Source organism: Vombatus ursinus, unplaced genomic scaffold, assembly GCF_900497805.2.
Source record: "Vombatus ursinus unplaced genomic scaffold, bare-nosed wombat genome assembly UNPS02014867.1, whole genome shotgun sequence".
Taxonomy (NCBI): domain Eukaryota; kingdom Metazoa; phylum Chordata; class Mammalia; order Diprotodontia; family Vombatidae; genus Vombatus; species Vombatus ursinus.
Window position 1 is genome coordinate 2,126,446 of NW_020954645.1, and position 12,248 is coordinate 2,138,693.

The following is a 12,248-nucleotide window of genomic DNA, read 5'->3' on the forward strand; positions in this document are numbered from 1 at the left end:
TTAAACTCTTTGTTAAGGTAAGAGTCTATTTCCAGTGTGGAGAATGTACTGTCCCAAGCTTTGGGGCTTTGTACAGCTATTTTCAGAGATACTTCTAGGGACCCGAAAAGTGTCAGTTCTTCCAAGGTTCTATGATAAGGGGCGAGGTGTTTCCTCTCCACCGCCACAGCAAGCTCTACCACACCAGCACTCCTCCTTGCCCCAGGACCACCCCTCAGAACTGTGACCCAGATCCAAGCACCTGTAAAGCAAGAGATTCCTGCCTCAGCACTGGCAAAGAGATCCTTGCAATCCCACTCTGATCAGTCACTTGATTCCCCCTTAAGTCTGTGGGCCGGAAGCTCAGAAGCCAGCCGCTGCCCTCAGGGTGGCTGAGATCTAGCTTCTTCTCTCACCGCAGTAACAGACTTTTCCCACTGACCTTCGAAGTTGTCTTTGGCGTTCGTGGGTTGAGAAGTCTGGAAACCGCCACAGCTGCCCATGATTCAGGACTCTGAGGCCTGCTCCAGGGTCGCTGCAGCCAGCGCACCCACGCCGAACTGTGCTCCTCTCCCCGCCTGGCGCGATATACCTTTCTGATCAGCCATCCAGGTTGTCTGGGGCTGGAAATTTGTTTCACTCTGTCTTTTTGTGGGTTCTGCTGCTTTAGAATTTGTTCAGAGCCATTTTTTGTAGGTATTTGGAGGGGTTTGGGGGAGAGCTCTAGCAAGTCACTGCTTTCTCTCCGCCATCTTGGCTCCGCCCCCCCAACTCTCCTTTTTTTTTAAAAAAAAAAAATTAAATTTTCAATCTCCCACTTTACCATTTCACCACTGGGAGTGGGGGGAGACAAAACATTTGCAAAAATTATTAGTACTTTAGCAGACAAATTCCTGCATTGGCCCTGTCCAAAAAAAAAAAATTCTCATTCTTTGCCCAGAATCCATCACCCCTCTGTCAAGAGGTGAGTAGCATCAGCCCTCTGGAATTATGGTCATTGTGTTGAGCAGACCAACTCTCAAATTCTGTGATTCTGTGACCAGCGCCTTTGAAGGACAGGATAGGATTTGGTTACTTGGTAGAGTGGAGGGATAGGCATTCCAGGCAATGGAGACCGTTGAGTGTGAATTAGGAATAGGCCCGGAATTTGGGGGATGGGGAGAAGACCAGCCTAATAGAAGCAGAGAGCTTCTGAGCTTGGGCTGTAGGCAGCAGTAGGGAGTAGTAGAAAGAACACTGGACGAAAAATCTGGAAACGAGTTTGTGTCCCAGGCACTGCACTTCCTACTGTGTGTGATCTTGGTCAAGGCCCCACTTTAGGGCTTCAGTTTCTTTGTTTTCAAAATGGGGATCATAATAGTCATCTCCCCCACCAGTTTGTAAATAAAGTGCCTCAAAGTGCTATGGGAACAAGAGCTGCTATCATTATTGTAATTATTAATATTCAACCAGCGTGGTCCTAAATGCTCTTTCCCACTGTAGGAGATATTTTTAGAAAGTTTTCTTAAATGATTTTTTCCCCATTAACAAGTGTTTGATTTTCTGTTCCTCTTCTCTCCTCTAATTAAACAAACTAAAAAACAAAAACAAAACAAAACCTTTGTGACAAATACTTATAGTCAAGCAAAACAAATTCCCATGTTGGCCAAGTCCAAAAATATATGTATGATCTTGCATCTTGAGTTCATCTCCTCTCTGTTCAGAGTTGGGTAGCATGCATCATCTTTGGTCCTCTGGAATTATGGTTGGTCATTGCATTAATCAGAGTTCTCAAAGAATTTGAAAGAGTTCTTTCAAAGTTGTTTTTCTTTATAATATTATTGTATAAATTGTTCCTTCAGGAAGTGTTTAAGGAGAGAATCGGCTATTCCCACTTGTATGAGGTTCTGAAGAGCCAGGGTCCACCCACTAGAAGGCTCCTCCAGGAATTACTCAACATGGTAAGAACATGGGAGTAGGGGAAAGGACAGGGGAATGATGGAATTTCTATTATCAGTCATTAGTGGATATCAAGACATCGACTGGTCAGTTTTGCAAATCTGTTTCTAAGGTTAATCTGAGCTCCCTTGTCTTGTCCAATTTTCACCATTCCCTGAACTCTACTTGTATCCTAAATGGGGCACACATGCAGAATTTTGACAAGATGGGGTGGGTGGGAGTAGTCACATGCAATGGCTGGCATCTAGAAATTAGGCGATTTATGTCTCTGTGTCTCTGTCTTTCCTTCCTTAGAGACTGCATGGTATAGTGAGGAGTATTTGTTTCTTCATTCAACTGTCCATTCATTCATTTTTCTTTCATTAATTCATTCATTTGATCAGTGTTTATTTAGCACCTCATATCCAGGGTTTTCAAAAAGCTTTTAATAGGTTGACATTGCATTAAGATTTTATATATGTACATATCATATATATACACACGTATATAATACATACACATATACATATGTATACATATACATATGTATTTGTATATAATGGCAGAATTGAGACCAAAACCTGGGAATACTAGTCTGGTGTCATATAATATAATTTACTTTGTGACATAAGCAAATTAATTACCATCCCTGGGCCCCAGTTTCTTCATCTGGAAAATGGTAGCAGCCTGAATGGAGGCATCATGTGGATTTCAACAAGTCTGGTTTTATTTTCAGTGTGGTTTTATGGTTTAGTCAAGTAAGCACTGGACTGGGGCTCCAGAGATCTTGTTTGGAATCCTGACTCTGCTACTCTCTGTCTGTGTGACCTTACAGAAGTCACTTTACCTATATCGACCTAAGTTTCCTCATCTGTAAAATGAGGAGGCTGGACTTGATAACTTCCAAGGTCTCTCCCAAATCTTAAGTCTGTGATCCTATTAATAAGAAAGTTTTACTTGTCAAATAACAGCAGGCTAATAAACTTGGTCTTTTGAATTGAGGGAATTTGGTTCCGTGGTGAGATATTACTACAGGCTTCTCCACTAGTCTTTCTATTCATAACTCTGCTAATCATAGCTCGACTGATTCATAGACCATCAGAGCTGAAAAGCACCTTAGACTATACAAAGTCAGAGGGAGAAGGGATCTTATTCATTCATTTAAAAAACAGACTGTATTCAGAGTCCTGTCCTGGAGGAGACATAAAGTTTAGATAAGATACAATCCCTATCTTTGTGAAGCTTATATATATTATTATTATAATCTAGTAGGGAGACAAAAATAAGTATGACATATAATAGTAGATTAGTGCATCAGAGGGAACTATGGTGTGTCATCATTACCATCCAGGTGGAATCCAAGAAGTTTTCCTGGAAGAAGTGGCATTTGAATCAGGCTTTTGGAGAGGGATAGGAATCTGACTTCGCTGTTTTGGTTAAGGTCACCACTATTGTATCAGTCATCCGGGTTTCTGACCTCAGTGCCATCCGTGACTTCTCTTTGTCTTTCACCCCATCCCCATTTAATCAGTTGCCAAATCTTGTCATTTCTCCTTTCACAACATTTTTCCTCTCTCTCTCTCTCTCTCTCTCTCTCTCCTTCTTTCTTTTGTTTTGGAGGGGGGAGGTTTGGGCAATGGGATTAAGTGACTTGCTCAGGGTCACACAGCTAGTAAGTTCATATGTCTGAGGCTGGATTTGAACTCAGGTCCTCCTGAATCCAGGGCTGGTGCTCTATCCACTGAGCCACCTAGCAGCCCCTTTCTCCTTTCAAGTCACACAACTACCAACCACCCTCTGACTTGGATTATTGTAATAACCTTCTAAATATGTTTCCTTACTTCCAGTCTCTCCCCATTCTACCCCAGCTACCATCAGGGATTTTCCTTAAGCACCAGTCTGTGTCAGGTCCCTACTAAATAAATTCTAGTGACCCTTCAAAATCTGCCCCCAAACCTTCCATTACAGCCTTACCCTCTGGTCTAGCTAACCTAACCTTTTTACTGTTTCGCAAGAGCTCTGAGCCTTGAGACAGGAAGACAAAAGTTCAAATCTGGTGTCAGGCATTTAGTAGCTAGGTGACCCTAGGCAAGTCACTTAGCCCTGCTTGCCTCCGTTTCCTCATCTATAAAATGAGCTGAAGAAGGAAATGGCGGGGGCAGCTAGGTGGCACAGTAGATAGAGCACCGGCCCTGGATTCAAGGGGACCTGAGTTCAAATACGGCCTCAGACACATAACATTTACTAGCTGTGTGACCCTGGGCAACTCACTTAACCCCATTGCCTAGCCAGAAAAAAAAAAAAGAAGGAAATGGCAAACCACTCCAGTATATCCCAAATGGGGTCACGAAGAGTCAGACATGACTGAAATGACTGAACAACAACAAAAATTATTATTAACACCATTTTCCATCTCTTTGCCTTTGGGTAGACTGTCCCTGAATGCCTTCTCACTTCAAGGCTCAGCATCATCTTCTAAATGAAGCCTTTTCAAAAAAAAAAAAAGTGAAGCCTTTTCTTATTTCCCCTAGCTGCTAGTGCCTCCCCACCTGCTCCTCTGCCAAAAAAAAGAAAAATTATCTCGTATTGGTTTGTTGTATGTTTGGTATACATACAACAAATCAATACAAGATGTTTTTTTAAAAATCAATATATGCTAGCTGTGTGACCCTGGGCAAGTCACTTAATGCCAATTGCCTCACCAAAAAAAGCAAAAAAAAAAAAAAAGAAGATCAATATATGCACACATCTCCTGGCTAGATTGTAAACTTCATACTGGGACTTTTTTTGGTCTCTATCCTCTGCGCATAGCACAGCACCTGATAAATGATTGTTGGTTGATTGGTTGAGTGCTATCTCTGTCTAAGACCTCAGGTAGCTCAACAGCTTGGCCTGGCATACAAGACTCATTTCCCTTCCTCCTCACCCATCACCCCAACAAGAGCATTCATAGCTGGGCAAAAGTCTCTAGAACACATGATCTCCACAGCCACTCAGCTGTCGTCTTTCTTCCTTTTCCTACTGGCTCTTCCTCTTCTAACGCTATCAGATGCTATAGTGCTCTATAAGTCACTGTGGTGAGATCTGGCTTCCAAATGGCAGCCAAGCTTCTCTCTCTCTCCATTTGTGTACTAGGTGCAAGTGACATCAAAGAAGGAGAGAGGCTGGTGACTATTGCCACTGTCTTCTACCTGCGCAGCTCAGCTGCTCTGCCCATCTTACAATGTTAACAGTATCCCCAAACTCTAATTTTGTCACCGACCTGACTTTGTGACTAATCAAGCCTCCCTCTGAGTGCTGGGAGAATTGTGACACTCTTCTTAAAGGGCTAGTGACATGCCTCCCTTTCTTTTATAATGTGCTCTCCAAATTAATCAAGTATAACATACTGAAGTCCAAACAAACTAAATTCCCACTCCCATCCCCAAATGGCTTAGCTGTTTCACTAGACTGGCATGAGGATCAGAGGCAAAAATGTAAGAATCAGTGAATGAATATATCATATATCCCAAAATCATGTAGCTGAAAAGTGGCAGATACAGTATTTGAGTCTGGATCTTTGGACTCGTGGTCCACAGTGTCTTTTCCACTCTGCTGCTCCGGGATTAACTTTTTCTTCCCCCTACCCCAACAGGCTGTAGAGGGGGACCACAGTGCCTGCCCACCCCTCCCCATTCGGAACGAGCAGCCTCTGTTGATTCTGGCCCAGTGGCTTCCAGTCCTGCCCTCCAGTGACCTCCAGGTGTACCTTTCAGAGAGGCTCCGACTCCTGTGTGATGGGGGCCCTCTCAGCCGCACCACATGTGTGAAAGCCGGCCTGGTAAGCTACCTGTTGGAAGCTCTGGGGATGGAGCCAGCTCTGAAACGCCAGGCTGCAGAACACCTCCTGGAACTCCTGCAATCCCTGGGGGGCGTCTCCCTGCGGCCAGCGGAGCTGAGGCGCCTCTTCCGCCTGCTCTGGACAGAGCCAGGCAAGGGTGCCCATCCCTACACTGCTGCTGTGATCCGGGCTCTGTCGGGAATGGCCCGTCAGAAGGGGCCGGAGCGGGCCCTGCGCTACTTCGACCTGACGCCCAGTATGGCAGGCATTATGGTGCCTTCTATCCAGCGGTGGCCGGGGGCTGCCTTCTCCTTCCATGCCTGGCTCTGCCTTCACCAGGAGCTACCCACCTCCAGCCTCCAAAGGGGAGGATTCCCCATGTTCCACCCTGCTGGCCCCCCACAGCCCAAGAGGAAGCAGCTGTACAGGTAAGGGGGGAATTGGTGGGATGTGACTGGACAGCAGTGATCTGTGCCCCATGAGAGGAGGGGGCGGGGGGAAGGTGCTCTCAGGACTTGCAGTCAGGGAGACTCAGAGGATCAGGGAATCTAGAGCCACACTGAATGTGTTTCCTAAGATTTAGAGCTGGAAGATATCTCAGAGGCATAGAGGAAGTCCCAGAGAGAAGTAACTTACCCAAGGCCACATCACTGGGAAATAACAGAGGTGGGATTACAACCCACATTTTTCATCTCCAAATCCAGAGCTCATTCCCCTAACCCTGTCGAGTCATAGGACCTGAATTTGAATCCCGACTGCTACTTACTACAGGTGTGACTTCGAGTAAATCCCTTCTATTCTCTGGACCTCAGTTTCTCCCTCTAGAAAATAAGAGGGTTGGACTAAATGATCCTATCATCCTTTGGCAGGAACTGTGTCTTCTTTCATCTTTTAACTTCCCAAGTGCTAAACACAGTGCCCTACACTTAGGAGGCGTATAATAAGTGTTTGTTGAATTAGATTCGGGGTGGTAGATAGGGGAATATAATTATGTGCTTGGGTGGCATGTAGGCTGGTGGACGGTGAGTGGGAGGGCGTTGGCACCGTTGCCTTGGATAAACCAATGTCCCAAGGCACTGGTGTCCACAGGGGCCACCTCCCCTGCTTACTCTGTCTGGGAAGGGAAGGTGACAACAGCCCGTGGTGGGGGCTGTACCCGGCCCAGCTTTTTCACATCCAGTGGTACAGGCTTTGAGGCCTTCTTCACACCTGCTGGAATGCTGGTGGTAGCTGTGTGCACCAGGAAGGAATATATGACGGTGTCGCTTCCTGAGTCCACCTTCAACGACTCTGCCTGGGTGAGCAAGGGTGTGCTGGGAGGTGGAAAGGGTGGAGTTTTATATCCTAGGCCCTTCTGCCCCCAGCCTCACTTTCTCTCTCTGCCTCTTCCTTCCTGCCCTCTCTCTACCTTTTCCCAACTTGTGTCTGTAAGCAATCTTGACAAACTACTCAATGAAAATTGGGAATCATAACCTGGGGGAGTAGAAAGAACCCCAATCTTGAAGTCGGTATATTTGGGTTTAGATTCTGACACTCAGAAACTGTGTGACCTTCACAAGCCACCTTGAGAAGTCTGAATTTCTGTTTACTCTTCTGTAAAACAAAGACATTAATATTCGACCCTTTAACTTGGAGGGGTTATAGTGAGAAAATCATTTTAAAAACTTTAGAGTGCTATATAAAAATGATCTATTATATATCAGCCACAAGATGTCAACACTGAAGGGGACCTGAGAGACGAAGTCATTGGGCTAGAAGTCACAGCTCTACGTTTACCCAATAGAATGTAACCACATTGAGAGCAGGGCTGTGCTCTCTTTTGTCTCTGTGTCCCTGGCACATAGTAGGTGTGCTTGATTTGGGTGGAATAACATTTACTGCCCACATAGGTTATCTTAACCTATCTTAACCTTTCCAAGACTCAATTTCCTTTTTTGTTAGCTGAAGGTATGAAGCTAGATAATTTCCATGACCCTTTCCAGCTCTAAATTCAACAGCAGTTTAATCCAAGCCTGTCATTTTGTAAATAAGTCACAGAGAGGAAAAGAGACAAGGTCATTCAGGACTAAGAACCAGGTTTCTTGATTGCTGGGCTAGTGACCTTTCCTCTACCATGGGGACTTCAGTACTTGCTAAGTGCCCAGTCCTGTCCTAGGTGCTGTGGGGAATATGGTCAAAAGATAATGCATGGCTTCCCCAACCTTGGAGAACCCTCGTCTGCTGAGGAAGATCCTGTGGCCATCCACCTCCTTTTTCAGATGGGAGAAACAAAGGCCCAGGGACAGGACAGAAGGCATCCTTGGACAGGTGGCAGGGTACAGGGGACTTGGTAGAATCAGGAGTTGTGGCCCAGCCCTGAAAATGCCTGCTTCCCAAAAACAGAACACAAGGAATCTGATATAAAGGGTTCTCCTTTCAGCACAGTGTTGCCATTATCCATGTTCCGGGACGCCGACCCTTCAGCCAAAATTTGCTGCACATCTATGCCGATGGACAGCTACTGAAGACAGCCCCACTCCGCTGCCCTTCCCTCAATGAGGTGAGTGTTGGGTTGGAGGAACTGGACTGTGGGCTCCTTCTTGGCCCCTTCTCCTAATGCATCATGTAGGCAGATGCCCCTTTGAACTTCCAAAGAGTAAAGGGTACAGGAGGAGGTGTGAAGAGGCAGGGGGCAGATCTTTCTTCCAGAAGCCTATCTTCAGATACTACATACACCAGACAGTCATGCTATTTTCATAATGATACCAAGATATTTCAACTTCTAATATGGTAAATGTTTAGAGATATAACCTACAATAAAAGCTCTCTGTGGTCCTCAATAATTTTTAAGGGTGTAAAAAGTTCCTGACACCAAAATGTTTGAGAATTGCTGCTGTGGTCCAACCCGCTTCTATAATTTTTAAAAAAATTGAAATTCTAGGGGCAGCTAGCTAGGTGGCACAGTGGTTAAAGTACTGACCCTGGAGTCAGGAGGACCTGAGTTCAAATCTGGCCTCAGATACATAACATTCACTAGCTGTGTGACTCTGGGCAAGTCACTTAACCCCAGTTGCCTCACCATAAAAAAAAAAAATTTTTTTTAATTTAAATTCTGAACTTAACAAACACCAAATAAAATGAGCATTTCCATATACATAGTGGGACAGAAAAAGAGACTTATAAATAAAATTATGAATCTCTATTATGTATAGCTTCTCTTTTTAAGTATATAATAAATTCAAAACATGATTAATTTGGCATGTAACCCACTCATTTTTACTCAGAAGGAAGCTGAGGCCCATGAGGTTGTGAGTGGTCCACAGCAAACAAGTAACAGAGCCAGGGCTAGACTGCAGATCTCCTAGATTTAGTCCCAAGCACTACTTTGGCTACCTGTGCTCAGCCCTACCCTGTATCACATAGATAGTGGCCAAAGCAAGGTCCTAGGAGTGTCCCTCCCCTCAAGCTGGTTTTCCATGGTCTGGAAAACCATGGGGTTTTCCAGTTGTAGGTGTATGTTGGAGTTCCCTAAGGGCTGCAAATATCTTCAGTCCCCTTTGGTTCCCCTAGTACTGACCCCACTACCTCTGACTCTACTTGGGCCTATAGGCTGCTACCCGCCCTCCATTACCCAAACACTGTAGCCATTGCCAGGGGATATCCCAGCAGAATTTCTGATCCTTGTCTTTCTTCTTCATAGGCAGAGGCAGCATGACATAGTTTAGAAGTCTGCAAACTTTTTGGCATCAGGACCATTTTATACTTTATACAAAAATTACTAAAGATTCTCCCCAAAGAGCTTTTGTTTATGTGGATTATATATCTATAAACATTTACTGTATTAGAAATTACCTTATGAAAATAGTTTTGACCTCACAAACCTCCTGAAAGGGTTTGGAGACCCCCAAAGAAATACTTTGATAACCACTGGTATAGTAGAAAGAATATGGACCTGGGCATCAGAAGACCTGGGTTCCAGTTTTGTCTCAGGTACTAAATAGCTGTGTGATCTTGGAAGAGTCATTTCTCTTCTCTAGGACTTAGTTTCTTGGTATCTAAAATGGGAATAATAGTCAATACCTTCAATTATGAGGAAAATGCTGTATGAGAGCTAATGTGTTACAGACACACAAACATTTTATTGTTCTCTCCTCCTGCTTCTCTTTTACTGACTTGTCCCCAAAGGGAGGGACACCCACAGGAGTCTCATGATAGCTGGTGAAGACAGATCAGTCTGCTTCATCCTCCCCATCCTATACACTTTATGTCTCAAAGTGAAGGACCTAAGACTATCCTGGCTTGCATACTCCCAACAGTTCCAGCAGGCTAAGAAGCATGACTTGCTGAGAATTATAGTCACTACCAGCCTAACTAAGACCCTTCTCTAAAGAGAAGGTGGGGGGACCCACAAATCTAGCCATTCATTTATCCCAGCAAACCTTAATTAACCACTTATGGTATACAGAGGACTATGCTAAGCACAAGGAGACTCAGTGGGGTGGGAATTGGGGGATGATATATAATTTAGGTAAGAAAGACACGGGCCTTGAAAGTCTAGAAGCGGATTTCCAGAAATTTTGAAAATCAAAAGTTTTGTGGGAAAATTTGAAATACACATATAGTGCTAAAACCTCCTTTTCAAATCTAAAGTCATTCTGTTAGCATGAGAACAATTAAATGTGTTAAGGACAACTGTTTATAACATGACCCATTTTGGTATATTTAGAGCTCATAGAATCATAGAAGTCAGAACTGAAAGCCCTAGAAATATTTCTCTGTGTTTTGTGTGTACGCAAAGGGTTTGTATTTTTTAATCTGTATTCCTAAATTTTTTAAACCAAAAATAAATCTGAAGGGAAAAAAGTTGGTTTTTTTCCTCCCGTTTTCCTTTTTATTTCTTTTGTTGGCCAGTGTGGTATAGAAGGAAAAGTACTGAATCTGGAATCGGGGTACATGAGCTCAAAGTCCAGCTCTGTTACCTATTACCTGTTTGACCCTGAGCAAGTCACTTCTACTCTGTGGACCTCACTTTCCTCCTCTGTAAAATAATGAGGTTGGACTAGATAGTCACTCAGGTCTTTTTCAATTTTAAAGCCCGTGACCCTCTGAGCTTGAGGTGGGGTTGGGTCTGTACAGAGATGCTAGCCCGCACCCATCTCTGATGTCCTCTCTCTTTCTTCTTATTGGTATCTGTCTTCTTTCACAGTCCTTCTCTTCCTGTTGCATTGGCTTGGCTGGCCAACGAACCACTACAACCACCACAGGCCCACCTATCTTCCCTGGCCCATCCTACCCGCCGCAGCTGCCCTTCTCTGCCCACCCATCCCTCTCTCGATCTCAGTCCTTCCCTGCCAGCATGTCTTCGTGGGGCCCCAGTGCCAATATGGCGGGGCCCTCACGGGAGGGAGGAGTGAGCAGCACTCTGGCTGGGAGCCAGGACACCGAGTGGGGCAGCCCTACCTCTCTGGAGGGCCAGCTGGGCTCTGTGGTCATCTTCCATGAAGTCCTTCAGCCAGCGCACATCAGAACCCTTTATACTTTGGGTATGTAATTCTCATGCCCCAGGGGCTTGGTGAGAGGGAGAGGGTTGAAGATAAGGGCTCCTTTCTGTGCCATCTTCAAATACTAAGGGCCTCCCCCTTCTTGGGTGGTTGGGAGGAAGTGGTTTCATTCCATACCATTCTTCAGACTGGGATAGCCCAAGCTATCCAATTAGATCAAGTTGGAGGCTAGAGGCGTGGCTCCTGATTGATTGAAAATGGTTTCTTATGTCACACATTCAATAAAAACTTTTTCAGCATAGTGTATATGCTAGGTGTCATAGAAGGGGGCAGGACAGGCATGGGGAATGTTATAGAGATGAATGAAACATAATCCTTGCCCTCAGAGAGCTTATAATCTAGTTGAGAACTAAGGCATGATTGTGTATCATCATGAAAAGTTCAAAAACAGTAAGTCTATGAATGATAGCTGCCAACTTAATGTGATTCAGCATTTATTAAGTGCCTGCTTTGTGTAAGGCCTCATTCTTGACTACTGGGAATAAAAAGGCATTCCTTGCCTTCAGGAATTAACAGCACATCAAGGAGGGGTACCTATGTAAGTGTGAGATTGCTTTAAAAGCCATCTTGGGAGCAAAGGGGAGAGCCAGACAAAGTGCAGTAGGGCTTTTACCTGGGAGATCAGGGAGGGCTTCTGAGAGGAGGTGACCCTTGAACTGGGGCTTTAAGGAAAAGAAGGATTTCAACATGTGAGGATGAAGAGAGGGGACTACGATTATTACTTATTGTCTGTGTGACCTTAGGCAAATTGTTTCTCCTCTCTTAGCCAGGGTTTCCTCGTCTGTAAAATGAAGGGGTTCCACTCAATAATCGGTAGAGTCTTTTTCCAGCTTAGTGCAGAGCCTGGTATATATTAAATGCTTAATAAATGCTTTATCTATCTAAATCCAGTGATGAGTCACTAAAAGAGAGAATACTTACCCTCCCTGCTCATAAGGTTGTCACTAAGAAGGTACTTTGTAAACCTTAAAAAGCTAGAGAAATATGAACTG

General features: G+C 44.5%; 1 protein-coding gene across 6 annotated transcripts in view; it reads left to right on the top strand.

The window, feature by feature from the left end:
- The window catches only part of NBEAL2 (neurobeachin like 2), a 158,319-nt gene that overhangs the window by 97,345 nt on the left and 48,726 nt on the right, over positions 1–12,248 (top strand). For all 6 annotated transcript variants that reach the window (XM_027842181.1, XM_027842176.1, XM_027842177.1 and 3 more), the window contains 5 exons: positions 1,821–1,919; positions 5,531–6,144; positions 6,882–7,014; positions 8,136–8,255; positions 10,902–11,238. In XM_027842181.1, the coding sequence (XP_027697982.1) occupies positions 1,821–1,919; positions 5,531–6,144; positions 6,882–7,014; positions 8,136–8,255; positions 10,902–11,238 (1,303 nt within the window). The remainder of the gene's footprint in view (positions 1–1,820; positions 1,920–5,530; positions 6,145–6,881; positions 7,015–8,135; positions 8,256–10,901; positions 11,239–12,248) is intronic.